At 43.8% G+C, this 21,729-nt stretch overlaps 2 protein-coding genes across 12 annotated transcripts in view; one reads left to right on the top strand and one right to left on the bottom strand.

The window, feature by feature from the left end:
• Nucleotides 1–21,729, bottom strand: part of RHBDD1 (rhomboid domain containing 1) — a 208,775-nt gene that overhangs the window by 38,240 nt on the left and 148,806 nt on the right. The gene's annotated exons all lie outside the window — the stretch shown is intronic.
• COL4A4 (collagen type IV alpha 4 chain) overlaps nucleotides 1–21,729 on the top strand; it is a 152,746-nt gene that overhangs the window by 125,077 nt on the left and 5,940 nt on the right. Inside the window, exons 38-46 of the mRNA XM_055573635.1 lie at nucleotides 1,244–1,315; nucleotides 2,492–2,629; nucleotides 2,723–2,836; nucleotides 4,518–4,673; nucleotides 8,829–8,936; nucleotides 10,226–10,234; nucleotides 13,813–13,938; nucleotides 18,760–18,876; nucleotides 20,848–21,036. Of these exons, the coding sequence (XP_055429610.1) occupies nucleotides 1,244–1,315; nucleotides 2,492–2,629; nucleotides 2,723–2,836; nucleotides 4,518–4,673; nucleotides 8,829–8,936; nucleotides 10,226–10,234; nucleotides 13,813–13,938; nucleotides 18,760–18,876; nucleotides 20,848–21,036 (1,029 nt within the window). The remainder of the gene's footprint in view (nucleotides 1–1,243; nucleotides 1,316–2,491; nucleotides 2,630–2,722; nucleotides 2,837–4,517; nucleotides 4,674–8,828; nucleotides 8,937–10,225; nucleotides 10,235–13,812; nucleotides 13,939–18,759; nucleotides 18,877–20,847; nucleotides 21,037–21,729) is intronic.

Here is a 21,729-nt window from a genome sequence, read left to right as displayed (position 1 = left end):
TTTTTTGTTGTAAAGTTGGATGTCATTTCCTATGCCAAGATTCAGTAATTCTAGACTGTATCTGTCTAGAAAGAGAGAAAGAGATTCATGATATGGTCAGAAACTAACAGAACTGTGCTAAAACCCAAGAAAGGGAGAGTTTGTTCCCTGGCGGTCCAGTGGTTAAAACTTCACCATCCATTGCAGTGGGTGCAGGTTCAGGCCCCATTCGGAGAGCTAAGATCCCACATCCCTCACAGCCAAAAACATAAAACACAAGAAATATTGTAACAAATTCAATAAAGACTTTAAAAATGGTCCACATTAAAAAAAAACACATTATGAAAAAATAAAGTTATGTGTTAGGATATATGCGGAGTTACGGATGGAGTGGGAGGTTGGGTTAGCTAGATGCAAGATGTTATATATAGAATGGATAAACAACAAGGTCCTACTCTATAGCACAGGGAACTATACTAAATATCCTATGATAAAGAATAGTGGGAAAAAATTTACTATATATATATATATACTTCCCTGATGGCTCTATTGGTAACGAATCTGCCTGCAGTGCAAGAGACCGTGGTTGGATCCCTGGGTCAGGAAGATCCCCTGGAGAAGGGAAAGGCTGCGCACTCCAGTATTCTTGCCTGTAGAATTCCATGGACAGGGGAGTCTGGCAGGCTCTAGAGTCCATGGGGTCGCAAAGAGTCGGACATGAATGAGCCACTAACACCTTCACTTTCACTATGATAAACCATGTTGGGAAAGAAAGAAAGTGAAGTCACTCAGTCGTGTCCAACTCTTTGCGACCCCATGGACACCAGGCTCCTCTGTCCATGGTCCATGGAATTTTCTAGGCAAGAGTACTGGAGTGGGTTGCCATTTCCTTCTCCAGGGAACTTCCCGACTCAGGGATCGAACCCAGGTCTCCCACATTGTAGACAGACACTTTATCGTCTGAGCCACCAGAGAAGTCCGCCATAATGGGAAAGAATATTTAAATATATAATATATAAAGGTATATATTAAGCAGTCTATGTTAACAGAAGACATCCATCACATGACTGTGTTTAGCGATGACCACTGGCGTGGATTCTGCCTTCCTAGTGATGTTTAGATGGTGAGGTCTCATGGTTCCCACCTAGAGAATTTGTGGGTCCCCATCAGTTAACCTTCCCCTGGACCGTGCGTGCGAGGTACAGTCAGAGAATGTGAATGGAGGGTCTTCCCCTGTGGGTCACAGATGTGTGATGTGTTTCAGGTCCCTCTGGGTCGCCCGGCCTGAACGGCCTGCATGGTTTGAAGGGTCAGAAAGGCAGCAAAGGCGCTTCAGGTAAGAGAGAACCTTTGCAAGAGGCGGAACAGCCATTAATGAACCATGAGAGTCCACTCATGTTTCCTCCCTTCACAAGATACGGGTGCGAAACTGAGACACTGGTTTAGCTTCGATTCACTGTGTTGGAACTGTCTCTAGTTTTGATGATGACTTATCAAACAGGCACTTGAGAAAACCCAATTTAAGCAGGAATGGTGGGTTAACGGTGCCTATTGTTGATACTGCTTGTGACTACCTATTAAAAATATTCTGCATAATCACTTAGGTGGAGCTAGGTTTCAAAATGTTATGAATAACAAATAAATAGTCAGGATACTGGAGTATTGTTTTATGTGTTGTCATGCCAAGTACAACCACGTGGGTCTAATTAGTACTTCAGCATCCTTCAGTGGCCTGCTGTGAACACAAATTACCTGAACAAATTGCTGTTATTTTTGATGCCACAAATAGGCTAATCATCAACATCTTAGCTTGTTCTGTTATTTGAATAGAATTCACGTTGGTTGCATTCGTTTCTCAGAAAAAGAGCTTGCAATCAGACGAGGTAGCTGGAAGGAGACTTGCATATGTGTGAGACAGGGAGAAAAGGACCGAATTGTTGTGCTGCTGGGTTTGGACCTGTGGTTGGGGAGGGTTTATATGGTTTATATGTTTATACGGTTTGGAAGATCAAGACGTCATTTAGGTCACTTAGGATTGTTATTGGCTCTTCCAAATCATCTGGTAAAATGTGTGTCCTCTCCAAGAAACCAGTGCGGTTCTGCCTTTTCAACGTGAAACTGCACGATGGTTCTGTTTATTTTCCAGTGTCCATCTTAAATGTCAAGCCAGTTTATTCACAATCACTTACTGTTCCATCTCATTCGTTTCACTCTTAACGACTGTAGAGGTTGAAGGGTTGGTATTGTCACTAAGCGGTTGTGTTTTTAAATCTGGGAAACAGTTATAAAAATAAATCAGAGCTACGCTGGACAGGTGTGATGGGTCGTAAGAGAGGGGACAGTGACCCCTGGAAGACTGCAGCCATTCGGATTGCTCTTGTGGACAATGTTGGTCTCAGCAGAATGCACTCCTTTCCTGTCCTGTGCCCATTGGGAAGCAGTTCCTTTCCAGCCCCCATGCCAGGGACACACCAGGAGAAGATGCAGTGCTAATGCTGTTTTCCTCATTAAGGTTCGCATGAAATGGGCCCCCCAGGTCCAGTGGGAATGCCTGGCCCTAAAGGGGAGACAGGAGACCCCGGGAACCCAGGAATTTCTCCTCCAGGACTTTTTGGAGAAAGAGGTGCCCCGGGTCCCCCAGGACCCCCAGGTAAGAAAGCAGCATGCTTTGCCCTTCGCTCGATAACTGAATCCAAACCTCCCAAATGTCGTGAGACTAACAGCTGAACATGTTCCTTTTCAGGGCGAGCTGGACTGCCTGGTCCTCCAGGTGCCCCAGGAAAAGCTCTTAAGGGTGACATTCCGGACACGGGTCTGCCTGGAGATCAGGGGCCTCCTGGCCCCGATGGTCCAAGAGGTATGGGACAGTCACGGCAAAGGGTGATGGTGCTGCTTTCCTTAGACACTTGCCAGCTCTGTTGGGATGGAGGAGCAGAGAGAATGGTCAAGTAGAAGCATGTTAGCAGCCCCAGCAACTTGGCAGATGGAAAAGGGGGAGGGTGGGCAGTGGGGAGCGTACCCAGGACCAGCGCTTAGACCCCTCACTCTTCTATTTCAACTCCATCAGACCACCTCTGACACAGAGCAAGTCTTAACCATCGCTGGCTTGATGCTGAGCTTGAGGGTGCAGAAGGGAACAGCAGGAGGCAGTCTCGTCATCCCTGTTGGTCTCAGTATCAGCACATAAAGCACTTCTTTCAGCCCAGAGATAACAGGACCCCTGCCTCTCTCTCTCTCTCTCTCACTCACACACACACACACACACACCCACACACAGAGTCTCTTCATGTGCTGCTCACAGTACGTTTTGTTCCTGTTATCACTTCACTGGGATGAACTGTAGCTAGTCAATATTTAACAAAGTAAGATTGAACCAGAGCTGACTGGGGAGTTGGAACAAGAGTGTGGCTCAGTGCAGCCTTCTGCCAAATGCAGGCAATCATATTCCTACAAGCTCATAGAACTCTTCTGGAGAGACAGAAACCTTTAAATCTTTAGGTTTTAGTGAGAGTGGGATAAAAAATGTGTAATTTTGCTTTACACTATGAAAAACTGAAATGCCCCAAAATATGCTAAGAAGGTTAGAAGTAGGAATAGAACTTGGGCTCAAATACCATGTGTAGACAATGGTTTTCAGGTAGGATTTTAAATTTAATTGAGTGGGTATTCCTTTTTCATCAGCCAGATTTTCTCTCTCTGTGTGTTTTTGGCTTATTTATTCTTGGTTGCACTGCGTCTTTGCTGCTGCATGAGCTTTCTCTAGTAGCGGTGAGCAGGGGCTACTCTTGTTGCAGAGCATGGTTCTAGGGTGTGTGGGCTTCAGTAGTTGTGACACATGGGCTTGGTTGTGGTATACAGACATGTGGGATCTTCCCTCACCAGGGATCAAACTCATGTCCCCTGCACTGACAGGTAGATTCTTAACCATTGGACCACCAAGGAGCCTAGTCAGACTTTCTTAAAAATCTATTGTCTCTCTGTCCACCCACCCATCCATCTATCCATTCATCCATTTACCCATCCACCCAACTATTCATCTATCCATCCATCGATGTATCCATCTATCTATCCACCCATTCGTCCATCTACCCATCCATCCATCCATTTACCCACCCATCCATTCATCTATCCATCCATGTATCCATCTATCCATCCACCCATTCATTCATCCATCCATCCATTTACCCATCCATCTATTATTTATCTATCCATCCATCCATCTATCACATGAAAGCAACGGGAAGGCAATGCAAAGAAAAGTCACAAACTGATGCTTCCAAAAGGAATGGCTCTGAAGGGAAGGAAGGTTTTGCATAGCTCATTTTGTCCTAATAGTTACTAACAGACTATTTACATTTCTCAACTTGGGCTTCAAGAGACATACTGCTTCACCTCTGATACTATTGACCTTCTTATTCGAATTCCTTGCATCCGTTGCTTGTAAATGATTAAATTCCTTTCCTTAAGAAGCTCTTAGGCAGCCAGCATGCACATTTGTTTTTGACTGAAAGAATCTTTTTGCCTACTCATGTGGTCAGGAGTACCCGGGCCTCCAGGACCACCTGGGAGTGTCGACCTTCTGAAAGGAGAACCAGGAGACTGTGGTCTGCCGGGGCCTCCAGGTCTCCCAGGCCCACCAGGCCCTCCAGGACACAAGGGCTTCCCAGGATGTGATGGAAAACATGGCCAGAAAGGTATGAATGCAAATAGTTCTTTTAAGTAGTACTAGATGACTTTCCCTATCTGGCTTGCAGGTCTGGGGTGTGCACCACTGTGAGGTCATTCTCATTTCCTATGGCAATAATGACTACATTTCCGAAAGGTCCTGACTTGCCCAGAATCCTAAAATGAGGGTGACAGTTGGAAAAGTAAGAAGAAGAAACACAAGTTCATCTTTAGTCCCTAATGACATGCTTGATAATCTTCTAGACAAGAACTATACAATAGAAATTTAATGCAAGCTACATATGTAATTAAAAGATGTAATAGCCACATTTTAGAAAGTAAAAAGAAACAGATTTTCCTGCTTTGACATAATATACTCAGATATTATTACATTTTAACATAAAACAAATATAATTTATCAAAGGGATAATTAGGGCTGGTTGTACAAACCTAGTTTCTTTCCTAAATAAGATGCTCCTCTTTGATGGTGAAATATGGTGTGTATTTTAAACTTACAGCATAACGCAGTTTGGCCTTGCCAATTTCAACTGTTTAATAGCCACGTTAGTGGCTTCTGTATTGGACAGTTCAGTTTTAGACTGCTGACTTTGCCTTTTTATATTCACAAAAGTGTCTCCACTACTGAATTCTCCCACTATTTAAGACTAAAATATTTATTTTAATTAAGTTTTACTTAACTGCTAATATTTGGAGAATGCGAAGTCAAGTGGGCCTTAGGAAGCATCACTGTGAACAAAGCTAGTGGAAGTGATGAGATCCCAGTTGAGCTATTTCAAATACTAAAAGATGATGCTGTGAAAGTGCTGCACTCAATATGCCAGCACATTTGGAAAACTCAGCAGTGGCCACAGGACTGGAAAAGGTCGGTTTTCATTCCAATCCCAAAGAAAGGCAATGCCAAAGAATGTTCAAACTACCACACAATTGCACTCATCGCACACGCTAGCAAAGTAATGCTCAAAATTCTCCAAGCCAGGCTTCAACAGTACATGAACTGTGAACTTCCAGATGTTCAAGCTGGATTTAGAAAAGGCAGAGGAACCAGAGATCAAATTGCCAACATCCATTGGATCATCAAGAAAGCAAGAGTTCCAGAAAAACATCTACTTCTGCTTTATCAACCACACCAAAGCCTTTGATGTGTGGATCACAACAAACTGTGGAAAATTCTTAAATTCTTACCTGCCTCCTGAGAAACCTGTATATAGGTCAAGAAGCAACAGTTAGAACTGGACATGGAACAACAGACTGGTTCCAGATAGGGAAAGGAATATGTCAAGGCTGAATATTGTCACCCTGCTTATTTAACTTATATACAGAGTACATCATGCAAAATGCTGGGCTGGATGAAGCACAAGCTAGAATCAAGATTGCCAGAAGAAATATCAATAACCTCAGATATGCAGATGACACCACCCTTATGGCAGAAAGTGAAGAAGAACTAAAAGCCTCTTGATGAAAGTGAAAGAGGAGAGTGAAAAAGTTGGCTTAAAGCTCAACATTCAGAAAACTAAGATCATGGCATCTGGTCCCATCACTTCATGGCAGATAGATGGGGCAACAATGAAAACAGTGAGAGACTTTATTTTTCTGGGCTCCAAAATCACTGCAGATGGTGACTGCAGCCATGGAATTAAGACGCTTGCTCCTTGGGAGAAAAGCTATGACCACTCTAGATAGCATATTAAAAAGCAGAAACATTACTTTGCCAACAAAGGTCCATCTAGTCAAAGCTATTGTTTTTCCAGTAGTCATGTATGGATGTGAGAGTTGGACCATAAAGAAAGTTGACCGCCAAAGAATTGATGCTTTTGAACTGTGCTGTTGGAGAAGACTCTTGAGAGTCATTTGGACTGCAAGAGATCAAACCATTCAATCCTGAAGGAAATCAGTCCTGAATATTCATTGGAAGGACTGGTGTTGAAGCTGAAACTGCAATACTTTGGCCACCTGATGCGAAGAACTGACTCATTAGAAAAGACCCTGATGCTGGGAAAGATTGAGGGCAGGAGGAAAAGGGGATGACAGAGGATGAGATGGTTGGATGGCATCCAATTGGAGGACATGAGTTTGAGCAAACTTCAGGAGTTGGTGATAGACAGGGAGGCCTGGCATGCTACAATCCATGGGGTAGCAAAGAGTTGGACACGACTGAGCAACTGAACTGAATATCTGGGGACCTTAGTTTTTGGCTGTAACAATTTTAGACAATTATAAGGTTCATAGGACATTTTGTTGAGAAAAGACCAATAATGATTGTCCATTTTACCTCCCTTATGTCATAAATAAGGAAACTTGATACCAAGATGCAAATATTGAACTTTGCAGGAGCCCAGTAGCTAGCACTCTGTCTGATTTCTGAAACAAATGTGAAATAAGTAAACGATTAGAGCAGAGGGAAGGTCAGAATCACCATGAGGCTGCTATGACTAGAACAGAAATTGCATCTCTGAAATTGTGCCATGCATAACCTGTACAACAGTACTCAGCAGTCCTATTCACCTTTATTAGCGGTAAACTCAATTTTAGAAATTGTGGCTTATATCTGCAGGCATTTTGGCTTCTAATTATTAAACTCCCGGATTGGACAGATACACCTAGCATTCAAGTCACCAAGAGAGAGGAGGAAGGGACTAGCTATACAGCCTTGTTCCTCTGCCTAATAAGTCACTCCTCCTCCCCAGTGGCTTCCCTAGAGAATTAGCTTTCACCTGGAAATATACTGGAAGGATTAGGGAAATAGCAAGACATATAAATAATAGCAAGCTACAAAAGGATATACCAAGAGCTGGAAATATTGGTAGAACCTCTAATCATGCTTCTTAATTCCCATTCCAGTGAGCCTAGGGCCAAAGAGTGTTTAACTGTTAAAAGGATGAGGGAATGTCTTCAGCTTACCTTTTTTAGACTTACCCAGTGGGAAATATTTGATCTGTTCCATAAATTATTATTAGGAATCCACAGAAATATAGTAGTGAACAAATTCAAAAGGAGTACCCACTAATTAAGTTAAATATATGGTTTCATAAGGGAAGATACATTAAAGTATCCATCTATATTAACTGAGTTGGACCATAAAGAAGGCTGAAGTGTTAGTCACTCAGTCGTGTCTGACTCTTTGTGACCCCATGGACTATGGCCCTCCAGACTCCTCTATCCATGGAATTTTCCAGGCATTTAAGAAATACAGGAGTGGGTTGCCATTTCCTACTCCAAAAAGAGGCTGAGCACTGAAGAATTGATTGTTTAGAATTTTGATGCTAGAGAAGACTCTTTAGAGTCCCCTGGACTGCAGGGAGATCAAACCAGTCAATCCTAAAGGAAATCAGCCCTGACTATTTATTGGAAGGGCTGATGCTGAAGCTGAAGTTCCAGTACTTCAGCCACTTGATGCAAAGAATTGACTCACTGGAAAAGACCCTGATGCTGGGAAGGATTGAAGGCAGGAGGAGAAGGGGACGACAGAAGACAAGATGGTTGGATGGCATCACTGACTCAATGGACATGAGTTTGAGCAAGCTCTGGGAGATGGTGATGGACAAGGAAGCCTGGCGTGCTGCAGTCCATGGGGTCACAGAGTCTGACACGACCAAGCAACTGAACAACAAGAACAGTACTCAATGAGAGACATGCTTTGGGTGGCGAGGCACACTTCTCTGAGTGCTTATGCAAAGCAACTGGACTTGGGTTGGGATTCCAGGGAGGGCCTCCTTGATGTGATCCGCACCCACAGAATGTGGAGGACTTCCTGGATGAGGAGGAGAGAAGGAACAGTGTGTAGGAGGCATTGAGTGGCTGGTCTGGCTGAACTTGAGAGAGTGGGGAAGAGAAGGGTGGGTGTTCCCAGATAGCGGAGCATCTTTCCTAAGTTTCACTTTCCGTGGCAGTCCTTTGACTGTCTCCAGAGAAAGTTCAGGGTTACTGGGTTTTCATCTGTTTTGGTCATGGAATGATTTTCCTTTGTCTTGTTGATGGATTGTTGTGTTTCCTTTAGACAGAGGCAACTCTTCTCAGCCTTCCAGAGGAAAGAGGGAGCTATTCTCCAATCTGAGGCTGACTTTGCCCTGCATTTTGCTGGCGTGAACCTCTGAATTCAGTCCATCAAGCTGTTGTTGTCTTTATAATGCTTCATTCTAGCGCCCTCCTTTTCATGTTCCTTTTAGGACCAATGGGATTCCCGGGGCCGCAGGGGCCACCTGGAAGTCCTGGGCCACCTGGAGACAAAGGTTTACCTGGACCTCCAGGCAGACGAGGGCCTTTGGGTCCTCCGGGTAAGCTTCCAATGCCTAATCATCTCCACCTAACCTGCACGGAGTGTTTTTTAAAAAATATTTATACATGTATACCCGCGGCGGATGCATGTTGATATATGGCAAAACCAATACAATATTGTAAAGTAAAAAAAAAAAAAATTTACTATGAGGGTCATCTTTCAGAAAGTAATTATTCTGAAATTATGAGCAAATTCTAGTAAGTTAAGCCAATGGCAATGCACTCCAGCACTCTTGCCTGGAAAATCCCATGGACGGAGGGGCCTGGTAGGCTGCAGTCCATGGGGTTGCTAGGAGTCGGACACGACTGAGTGACTTCACTTTCACTTTCAAGCCCTTTTTTATAAAGATTATGTTTATCTCAAGCTGCATGACAGAGTCTCAGGTTTGGAAAGCTTACCTATAATTAGAACAAGTGAGTTTGAAAGTTAGGAGTTGGTTTTACATATACTATTTCTAAGATAAATAAACCCTTGTTCCTTCACAAAAGATCCAAAGACAGACTTGATTGTTGTATGTGAACATTGTATATTTAATTCTTGTTTCCGAATTCCCTACCATTAATTTTTCTAGCTGTTTTATTTTAATGTTTCTTGTCAAGTACATTAGTTTCTATGAAGATGAAAGGCTATTTGATTTTTCAGCTCTATAGACAACAGGTTTTCATCAGAAAGTCAAAAGAAGCCAAGGAAGAGTTGGAAGGGCACACATGTGTATCTGAGATGGGCAGAAGTCATATCTTTCAGGATCCTAAGTCAATACGACAGCAGTGTGGTATCAGTTCTGAATATTTTGCAATCTCTTAAATTAGCACTCTAGTCCAAAGAGTAAGAAAATTGTACTGCTTTTTGATGGACCACAGAACAACACGATGGAGAACTACTATGATTCATCTTGTGTTTCCTTTCTGTGAATAATCTACAGAACTTGGCAAATTAATATGGAATTTCCAGAAGCCATTAAAAGGACAGAATTTTTCCATACGTTAAATTAGAGCATATTTGCCATAAGAAACCAACTCGAATCTTATATTGAGCAAGAGGGTTTCATTTCAGGTCTTTCAAGATATGAAAACTTCATTCATCATAGCCATTCTTGTCAGTAACAGGAATGTGGACTTTTTATGTAAATAAGATGCCGTCATTCTGCTTGTCGTCTATGCTGTCCTCAAATTATTATTTGCGTTCTCAATCTATTTCACTTTTGTCCTAACTTACACATTTATAATCTCTTTCCACCTTATGAAAATCGTTGTGTGGCCTCACATTTCTGGCTTTGGATCTCTCCAGGTTCCAGAGGTAAGCATTGCTATAAGATTAATAATTTCCTTTACATCTTGTTTCCAGTCATTTTCACACTTGCTTTTTTTTTCACTGTATTTGTGACGGCAACTTTGTTCAATTTTTTAGATGGGGTGCTGTAATTATATTAGGTTTTAATGCCTCTGCTTCCTCATTACAGATATAGTAACCCTATATTAGAGTGTCCTAGTGCTGAACCTCCTTAGAGGTTGTCAAGGCAGTGTAGAGACTCGGCTCATATAATTCAGTTCAGGCACAGGGTATGAGCTTTCTCTGTGAGATGCTACAGTACATACCAGTGTAAGTTTCCTTTCTAAATTCTGCCATGAATACAGAGAACATCCCTAAAATAAACGATATCAACAACATGAAAAGATGGGTCCTGACCACCCAGTAGGGACTGTGACAAGCCTTTCCCATCACACCCAAGGCCCATTTTCAACAAGCAAGTTCCTTTGTGTATTAAAATGAAAATGCCATTCTTTTCAACTAAGTGTGCACTGAATCCTCTATAATGCAAAAGCAACATATGATTTTGTGTTTGGCGTTTTCAAAGAGAATAAAAAGAGTTTCTCAAAAGAAGGAAAGAAAAACCCTGAATGTGGGCATTTGTTCTTTCCAGGCAACTGTTATTAACCCCAAGGAATGTTGCCCTGAATACAGACGCCATATATTATTTTTAGGGCCCTTAGAGGAGATGCCTCAGCCCCTTTCTTTCAGCTTCTGGTTTGTGAAAAAGTAAAGAAAAAGCAAAATCAGAATTTTAAGAAATCTTGCTGCTTTTAATGTTTATATTTTAAAATTATTGCTGTATATTTAATGTTTTCACTTCAGTCTTTTTAATGTCTGTGACTATATATATAGTCACAGTATATACTGTGACTTACTAGATGATAACATCAACATCCTAAATATAAAGTACCAGCCAAATACCCAGCCCTGCTTTTACTCACCTGCTTTCACTCCACCCCCTACTGGTGAATTTCCACCGTAACACACCAGATTATCTAGGAAAAATAAGAACTATAGCTCTCTCAACTCACCCAGAGTAAAAAAGCCAAGTTTTACATTAAACTATTCATACTGTAAAAAGACCTCTAACTTGGTGTTATTTGTGGTTTCATACAATATTTTCCAGGAGGTTTAATTCCAAACTGCTTATAGCATTCAAGTCCATTTTCCACAGGCACAGTTACTATCATGTAGACTCCGTTGCCATTATGGCCAGGCTTTCTAGGATTTTCTCACTGCTTTATCATTGTCTTTTAAATTATTTGGTACATTTGTATGAATATTAAGGAAACGATAACTAATAAAGGGTGTGCTTCACAATATGTTGCACTTCTTAGCATTCAGCACGTAAGGAGGGCGGTATGGGGTAGGGGTGAAGGGCACAGTTTTGGAGACAAGGTGTCTTGGATTCTAATCTAGACTATGCCACAAACTGGCTGCATGACATTTATTTGTCAATAAATAAATGTCGTTTGTTTCCCTGGGCCTGAGTTTTCTTCCCTGTAACGTTCTAATGACAGCAGCACATACACGCAGCCTGGGTGGGAACACTCAGGCATAAAGCATTTAGCGTGAGATCTGATGCATGTTGAGCTTCGCTGGTGGCTCAGATGGTAAACAGCCCACCTGCAAGGCAGGAGACCTGGGTTTGATCCCTAGGTCTGGATTGGGAAGATGCCCTAGAGAAGGGACTGGCTATCCACTCCAGTATTCTTGCCTGGAGAATACAGACGAGCCTGGCAGGCTGCAGTCCATGGGGTCCCAGAGTCAGACACAACTGAGTGACTAACACTTTCACTTCTCATGCATGATAAAGCGTCCACTAGGTGTTATCAGTCATCATTTTTGCTTCACTTCAGTTCAGTTCAGTTGCTCAGTCATGTCCAACTCTTTGTGACCCCATGAATTGCAGCACGCCAAGCCTCTCTGTCCATCACCACCTCCCGGAGTTTACTCAAACTCATGTCCATCGAGTCGGTGATGCCATCCAGCCATCTCATCCTCTGTCGTTCCCTTCTCCTCCTGCCCACAATCCCTCCCAGCATCAGAGTCTTTTCCAATGAGTCAACTCTTCGCTTGAGGTGGCCAAAGTATTGGAGTTTCAGCTTTAGCATCAGTCCTTCCAATGAACACCCAGGACTGATTTCCTTTAGAATGGACTGGTTGCTTAGAGCTATTATTTCTTGTCCTTTGTGAAATGATTGCAGGGAGACTGAGTGAAGATTTGGGGTGGGGGGGACTGTCTTAAGAGATGTGAATGTAACCAAGAATTAAAAACTTTCAACATTTAGGGATGCAATTCTCAAAGTGAGATTCCCACATCAGTACCATTGAGCTCATCTGGGCACTTATTAGAATATGCAAATTGCTGCCCCTACTGACTCAGAGACTCAGGGCTCTAACAAGCCTGAGAGACAGTCATGATGTATTCAGCTCACAGCTGCAGCTTTCCAGTGGTGCTTCTTAGCATGGGCGAATATTGGAATCATCTGGAGAGTTTAAAACATTAGTGATGCTTGGGTTTCACTCACACAAATTCCTTTTTAATAATCTAGATGGGGTGCTGGGAGTAGTACTTTAAAAAAAAATTGGACTACAGTTCCTTTACAACAAAGTGAATCAGCTATATGTATACATATATCCCCTGCCTCTTGGACCTCTCACCCCATCGCCCATCCCACCCACCTAGGTCATCACAGGGCACCGAGCTGAGCTCCTTGAGCTATATAGCAAGTTCCCACTAGCTATCTGTTTTACACTTGGCAGTATATATACGTTAATACGTCAGTCCCAATGTCCCAATTCATTCCCTCTCTGCCCCGTGCTCACATTTCCCTTCTCTATGTCTGCATTCCTGTTCCTTGCCTGCAAATAGGTTCATCTGTACCATGTTTCTAGATTCCACAGCAGTATTTTTGAAAAGCTCTGCAGATGGATTTATTGTACAGTCAAGCTTGAGGTCACTGCCCAGGCCACATCCTGTACCAATTAAAATATTTCTGGGATGGGCCCAGGTATCTGAATGTTTATAACTCTCCTGGATAATTTCAATGTGCACTCCAGGTTGAAAATCGCTGCTGCCTCAGTGCCACTAGCCGTCCTGAAATCATGTCTCCTTGAGTAGCAGACACTCTGGAAACGCAGCTGGCTGCAGTGTAGACGGCTGAATTAAAGCAATGTTAAGCTGAGCATGAGGAACCCACCAGGACCTCTCCCCATGCCACCTGTGGCCAGCACCTAGTAAGAAATAACCCAAAGATGGCAAATCCTGTGAAGTTCACCAAACGGTCACTGTCTCAGCCAGATTTCACTATTTTCTACTTCTTTTGCTTCCTCTGAAATCCCATTCACTCATTCATTCAGTCACTCAACGAAAAGTTTTGGAGAAGTTTGCCTGCCCCACATAGTGAACAAGACAAAGTCCTGCCCTCACAGAGCTGACACTGGATGGCTGAACATTCTTGATAACATTCCAGCGTGGTGTCAGAAGCCCATCCAAATTATAGAAGGCACTGGTTCATAAGCATTTGAACCCTTTATACAGGTGGTGATTCCAATTTCAGGTGAGCCTGGGCCCCCAGCAGACTTGGATGCATGCCCCCGAATCCCAGGGCTTCCTGGGGTACCAGGCCCGAGAGGACCGGAAGGAACCATGGGGCTTCCTGGCATGAGAGGCCCGCCGGGACCAGGTATGAACCTCACTCTGATTTCTGGCATTGAAGATTGCTGAAATAAAAATCTGAGTGTTTGCTATGTAGGTTTTTGTACGGAGCCTAACAACTCTTGGGAATCAAGCATGAAAATCTCCTTCCCCTTTAACATTTTTTCTACATTTATCCAAAGGTTTAATCATGTAGTAGGGGGATCTATCCCCACTCCAGTACTCTTGCCTGGGAAATCCCATGGATGGAGGAGCCTGGTAGGCTATAGTCCATGGGGTCGCTAAGAGTTGGACACGACTGAACGACTTCACTTTCATTTTTCACTTTTTACTTTCATGCATTGGAGAAGGAAATGGCAAACCACTCCACTGTTCTTGCCTGGAGAATCCCAGGGACAGAGGAGCCTGGTGGGCTGCAGTCTATGGGGTCGCACAGAGTCAGACACAACTGATGCAACTTAGCAGCAGCAGTAGCAACAGCAGGGGGATCTATGGGCTTCCCAGGTGGACCTAGTGGTAAAGAACCCACCTGCCAATGCAGGAGACACAAGAAACCAGGGTTCAATCCCTGGGTCAGAAAGAGCCCCTGGAGGAGGGCATGGAAACCCATTCCACTATTCTTGGCTGAGAATTCCATGGACAGAGGAGCCTGGTGGGCTACAGTCCATAGGGTCACAAAGAGTCAGACAGGACTGCAGTGACTTAGCATGCATGCATGCAATGGGATCTACAATATCCCTTCTATTTTTACGGGAACACCTATTTTAACTTTTATCCTTGGGCGGCTTTTGGACATAAGGGTTTTTTTTCCCCACAAGAAATAATTATCTTCCTAAATTATTTATTTATTTGGCTGTCTCAGGTCTTAGTTGTGGCATTCAGGCCTAGTTGCTCTATAGCATGTGGGATATTAGTTCCCCAACCAGGGACTAAACCCATGTCCCCTGCATTGCAAGATGAATTCTTAACCACGGGACCACCACGGAAGTCCCTGGACATGAAGCTTTGAAATCTCTTAGCATCACTGAATAAATGCTCTACAGGTAGTCATTATTAGGTGTTGATTTGACCTTGAATTAAAAACTATTGAATCGGGGCTCAGTGGAGCAGAAATAGCCTATAAGAAGGGAGGAGGAGGTGTATTTCTTGGAAAAGGAAGAGGAAAGAGGGGGAGGGTCACTCTAAATTCTGGCAAAAATGGCCTTATTCACCTAATGGACTTGGGCATTGCTCAGTCATTGTCAGGACGGCAGGATTCTTAAGTATTTAAACGAAACCATTCGGTTTGTAACACTGTGCGGGAGGTGGTGACCAAAACCATCCCATGAAAAAGAAATGCAAGAAGGCAAAGTGGTTGTCAGAGGAAGCCTCACAAATAGCTGAGAAAAGAAGAGAAGTAGAAAGGCAAAGGATAAAAGAAAAAATACACCCAACTGAATGCAGAGTTCCAGAGCCTAGCAAGGAGAAATAAGAAGGCCTTCTTAAGTGAACAAAGCAAAGAAATAAAGGAAAACAATAGAACGGGAAAGACTAAGGATCTCTTCAAGAAAATTGGAGATGCCAAGGGAACATTTCACAGAAAGATGGGCACAATAAAAGACAGAAATGGTATGGACCTAACTCAAGCAGACGATATTAAGAAGAGCTGGCAAGAATACACAGAAGAACTGTACAAGAAAGATCTTAATGACCCAGATAATGACGATGGTGTGATCACTCACCTAGAGCCAGACATCCTGGACTGTGAAGTCAAGTGGGCCCTAGGAAGCATTACTATGAACAAAGCTGATGGAGGAGACGGAATTCCAGCTAAGCTATTTCAAATCCTAAAAGATGATGCTGTTAAAGTGCTGCATCCTATATGCCAGCAAATTTGGAAATTGGGAACCCTTATTGGTTTGGGTCATCTTTCCTTTTCTGAAGGAGATTCTTTCAGCAGGGTGAGCAGGGCATTAAGGACTACCCTGAGTTTGGTTGTGAAGGATCAACTGCCCCACAGAAGTACTACCTCTGCTTAAAATAATATGGTTTTCTTCCTGTTTTCCATCAAGACCTCTTTCATTTATGAGCTGATCTTGTAGCCAAGTGCTGCAGCTGAGATCTACAGAGAAAAAAATGAACTTCTGGCTCCTTCCTGCCCGATCTGAGTGGGTAATGGCCACACCAAGTAAAACTTGTATCTGTTAAGAACCCTGGATAACAGAAGGTCTGATGCTTTTCTCCTCATGAGTCTCATTCATCTCTACAATTATCCTTCCCGAGTGGCCCTCAAAGGCTGAGGCTTCCTGTGATGAACTCAAAAGTGGTTTCCGTTCTGGGTTGAACTGTTACTGTCTCATTGACAATCCCTACATCCTGTTTGGGAGCGTTTATCTTCAACACCTGACCCTCTCAGAGGAGGGACTCCATCTGACAGTGCTGGGCTTTCAGATGTAGGTCTGTTCCTGGCGCAATGGTAAAGAATCTGCCTGCCGATGCAGGAGACGCAGGTTCGATCCCTGGGTCAGGAAGATCCCCTGGAGAAGGAAATGGCAACCCACTCCAGTATTCTTGCCTGGGAAACCCCATAGACAGAGGAGCCTGGTGGGCTACAGTCCATGAGGTTGCAGAGTCAGACTCCCCTGAGCACACGTTTGTTTTTCTGTTCCTGCAAATAAGTTCCAGATGAAAAGCTCTGGGCCTACATGTCAAGTTAACAAAAGCTTTCCTTCCTGGGGCTCAGAAAACATCATCCGCTTACAATTTCCGTTTGTCTTCCTCGAAAGGGAGCAAAGCCCATATCGTAACATCTGGTTGGGGGACTCTTCCAGATGGCCAGTGGGCTTGCTGCATGTGGGGACTTAGGAAGAAACGGCTCCTTCCTTCTCTGCGATATACCTGTTTGTTTGCTGGCTCGTTAACCTTGGGTAGCCCTTTCCTGAATCACCCTGTGGCCATGTGTTGGAATCATGTCTTTGGATGGGAAAGAGAAGAATGTTCTGAGCTCAGCATGGGGCCCTAGGTTCCTTCCAAACTAACAGATACTCTCTTTGAAGCTGGTGGAAAGAGAGCAGCGCCATCTAGGAAGAGGCGTCTGCCTGGTTAGACAGGGAGGGGCACCCCTCCCCTCACTAGGGAGGAGGAGAGGGGTTCCTTTCTCACTTACTGAGTGATGACCATGTAAGAACACAGTCCAGGCGTGCAGCGCGTTCCACGAGAATTTATGATCCAAGAGGTAAGGAAGTGACATGACAGCACCTCAAAAGCCAGCACGAATGTACTGCAACCAACATCAGGTATGGGGGCTGCTGGTTGTGGGACTAAAAGAGGAGGTTTGTGGGGGCCACTCAGGCAGGGGATACAAAATGTAAAGGTTTGGGGGGGCATGCATTTCAGATGGCTTTAAGGGGGGCCTGTGTGAGAGGGGAGGTGAGTGAGAGATCTGGTCCCCTGAGTGTGGCAGCCCCTCCTCCATTCCCTCAGGGGGCTCCCGCTGCCTCAAAGAACACAGCCCCACGCGGAAAAGTGGGGCAGTTCCTGGAGTGAAGCCTCTTTGACATAATGATTGGTTTTAGGCTGATTTATGGCAGAAAGAGAGAGAGATTGCCTAGAGAAGGACAATGGTTGAGGAAGGGAGAGAGATTAGACACTGGGAACCTCGAGGGGCTAGTAATTCATATAATTACGGTAAGGGCTGCAAGCTCTTCCACAGGCAGGGACCAAATCTGCTTCCCAGACCAAAACAGATCACTGCTGATGAATTAATGCCTTGGCCAAAATAAACCAAATGCTTAAAGAAAGAACTGCTCAAGTCTCAGGGTGACAGCTAGCTCACGGGGCCCCAGGGAGCACTCCTGAGCCCTATGGCTTGTCCCGAGCGTGGGACTGGTGATACCCGGCACAGCCTGTGCACTTGGCCTGCTGGGTCCATGTCCTCTGCACACGTGACCCTCACTGTGACCTCTCTGAACCTCCATCTCCCCAAGTGGTAGCACCTAGTCATGTGGCTGCTGTATAGACTGAATCAGATAATTTCACATAAAAAGATTACCCTGCTTCCTAGTGCCTTGAACCCTCAACAAATAGCTGGTCTTTAAAAGTTGCTTCTCTTGCTTTAAATTTAACCTGACTTTCTCTCAAATGAATGCTGTTCAGTTGTATTCATTCCTCTACTCAGGCTTCTAAAGCATCATTATTAAGGAAAATATTCAAAGACAAAAGCCATAGATGTTCAGTGTAAAAAAAAAAAACAAAAAAAAACCCAACCAGGTCCAAATACAAGACTATGAAGAAAATATGAAAATGCTTCACTCAACACCTTGCTGGTCTGGCTTCAGACCCTGGCTCTGCCCATTCCTGGCTCATTGGCCTTAATTGGTCAAGTTTCTTGACCTCTTGGAGTCTTAATTACCCCAACTGCCAAGTAGAGGCGGAGAAGGCAATGGCAACCCACTCCAGTAGTCTTGCCTGGAAAATCCCATGGATGGAGGAGTCCGGTAGGCTGCAGTCCATGGAGTCGTGAAGAGTCGGACACGACTGAGTGGCTTCACTTTCACTTTTCACTTTCATGCATTGGAGAAGGAAATGGCAACCCACTCCAGTGTTCTTGCCTGGAGAATCCTGGGGATGGCGGAGCCTGGTGGGCTGCCATCTCTGGGGTCACACAGAGTCGGACATGACTGAAGCGACTTAGCAGCAGCAGCCAACAAGAGGTGGTATAATCCCAACTTCACATACCTGCAAAATGAATGAGCTAATGCAGGTGTGTCCAGATGGGAGGCCCAGGCTGCCAAGTGGGATTCAGGAAGTAAATGCTAGCCTAGCAGGTGTCACGTCATTGTCACCGTTGCTGTTGTGAACTTTCCTGCAGGGTGCAAAGGAGAGCCTGGGCTGGATGGCAGGAGGGGTGAGGATGGCCTCCCAGGGTCCCCTGGGCCTCCGGGACATAAAGGTGACATGGGAGAAGCAGGCTGCCCAGGAGCACCAGGTAAAGGGTTTCCATTTCTCTTTTCTCTGGCCCAGTGAATCTGAGAACTGTGTACAAGGTCCCTGGCCTCGCAAGCATTTGCCTTAGATACCAGCTCACCAGGCTTTAGGGAGACAAAGCAACAGGAACAGAAACGAATGGACCCCCCACATTCTAACTGATACTCGGCTATCATAAAAACGGGTCAAGGCCTTGTATCCATTACTCTTCCAAAGCACTGTTCATTATCGTAAAAGGCTCAGCCATTTCTGCTGTTCACTTTCCCATTGTGAGCCTGGCATGGCTGTACCATTGAGAGGCTGTACTGAAGATCTTAGGGTCGGCAGGTGTGGTCTCACGTCTATAACTGGCTGAATCACTTGGTCTCTGGTTTTCTGAGTTCATTCCTCTTATCATACAGCCATCAATACATTTTGTTGTTCAGTTGCTCAGTTGTGTCCAACTCTTTGTCGACCCCATGGACTACAGCATACCAGACTTCCCTGTCCTTCACTGTCTCCTGGAATTTGCTCAAACTCATGTCCATTGAATTGATGATGCCACTTAAAAAGAATACAAGGCTTTTCTTTAAAAATACTTGAGAGTGGGCCTTCGGTGAAGGCAGATAAGACCCTTTAGAATATAAATCTGAAATATAACTCATCAAGCAATATGTTAGGGCCTGAAGACTCCCAGATACAGTCTCCTCTGTGGAGAGTATCTGGCAGTACCAGGTTAGTAATGAGAAGCAGGTGAAGGGGTGTGGGGGAGCTGGGATGCTGAGGAAGGGGCCTCAGGAAAATGGGGGCTGCAGTCTGAAAGCAGAGATTGGCTTCTGTTATATGGAAATTGTGGCCATGTAGAAGTGTGGGCCCACTGTTCCGTATACTCTGCTTTTCTAATCTGAAATCTTAACTCATCAAATCTTGGTAAGTCAAACAAAACACATGAGCAGGCCTGATGCAGCCCACAAGCTACCAGGTTGTAGCCTCTGGATTACAGCATAGATGAGAAGAGCAGCCAGTCTTCCAGAAACAAAAACTTTTAACAAACACCTTTTTTAAAGGTGTCAAAGTCTAATTCCACCCTCTGCTTTTGGCAATTAGAAGTAGCCACTGACCTTCTTCAGTAGGTCACCCCCTTAGAGAGGCCAAAGGAGATGTCCCTGCTCATATTCTGTACAGCTGTTCATTTCCCACCAGCCAGTTAGAGATCTAGAATTTGGGCTTCTTCCACCTCCCTTTCTTATAAAAGAAAAGATACAAAGCAAAACATATGGGCCTCCCTGCTGGTTCAGCAGTAAAGAACCCACCTGGCAATGCAGGAGACCTGGATTCAATCCCTGGGTTGGAAAGATCCCTTGGAGTAGCAAATGGTAAACCACTCCAGCATTCTTGTTTAGGAAATCCCATGGACAGAGGAGCCTGACGGGCTATACAGTCCCTGGGTTGCAAAGAGTCAGACATGACTTGGCGACTAAACAACAGACACAATGGATTCTAAACCCTTGTCCTTCTTAGAATGGAACTGACAGTATGGGAGAACCATGGAACGCATCTAGGAGGTATAAGACAGACCAACTTTTGAGATTCACCTTTTCAGATAGCAGACTCCTGATCTAGTTGGAGAAGTCTGGGAGATCCCACACTGGCTGTCATTACCCCATTGTTCTTCTCAGCACTTATCCTTTATTAAGTATTTCATAGTTTACCTTGTCATTATGCTTATTGCTTTGTCATTTCTCCTCTTCAAATAGAATGTAAGCGTAGGAGGGCAGGTATTTTCAGCTGTTTCTATGCTGATGTAACCCAAGCAGCTAGAAGCTGCTAAACCATGTCCTTGTTGAATTGTTGGGGTGCATTGCAGTTGTGTGAGGGGGACATTCCTCTCTGTTCTCTGGGTACTTAGCATAGCACCAGACAGAGGTACTCGGAAATATCTGTTAAACGTAACTCCCTAAACCACCTTCCTTTATGTTTTTTATTCTTCCAGGCCCTCCTGGGCCCATGGGGGATCCTGGGCCCATAGGGTTTGGCCCGGGATACCTCAGTGGCTTCCTCCTGGTTCTCCACAGTCAGACGGATGGAGAACCCACCTGCCCCATGGGCATGCCCAGGCTCTGGACTGGGTATAGTTTGCTATACCTGGAAGGACAGGAGAGAGCTCACAATCAAGACCTAGGTACGTAGACGGCATGTGGCCACCCAGGTTCATTGCTTATGAGCAAAACTTTTGGGTTAGTTTCATGGATTCATCAACATCTTAAATGATCACTCATCTTCTATGAGATTTTTTTTTTCTTTTTCAACTACCATGCTAATTCTCAACTAATTCTATTACACCTATGACCCTGTGAGGTGCCAAGAAAGCTCATTCTAGCTATATCATTATTATATTTTTATTTCTAATTTTAAATACTAATTATTATAAAATTTAAAGTGATTAATATTATTAATTTTTATAAAATTTTAAATTATAATTATTATAAAATAAAATTTTAAAATAATTATTTTATAATTTAGGCTATTTATAATTTTTAATAATTATTATAATCTGACTACATATTATTAGTTTAAAAATAATTCATCCTCAGTAAGTATAACTCTGATATAAAATACAATTTTTATTTCCCAATGTAAATGATTTAATCAGGATATGGTTGGTTCCTGGAGATGCTGCCTCAATCCCTGAGTCGATAAGATCCCCTGGAGAAGGAAATGGCAACCCACTCCAGTATTCTTTTGTAATTCATTGTCAAATGAAATACATTTGACACATAACATGATGTAAGTTTAAGGTGTACAAGGGTTGATCTGATGCATATATATATATCGTAATGACTTCATTGTATCGATTGTTGGCACCTCCATCATA

This window comes from Bubalus kerabau, chromosome 3, assembly GCF_029407905.1.
Source record: "Bubalus kerabau isolate K-KA32 ecotype Philippines breed swamp buffalo chromosome 3, PCC_UOA_SB_1v2, whole genome shotgun sequence".
Classification (NCBI taxonomy): domain Eukaryota; kingdom Metazoa; phylum Chordata; class Mammalia; order Artiodactyla; family Bovidae; genus Bubalus; species Bubalus kerabau.
Note: the sequence above shows the minus strand (reverse complement) of the source record. Positions and strands in the feature narration are given on the sequence as shown.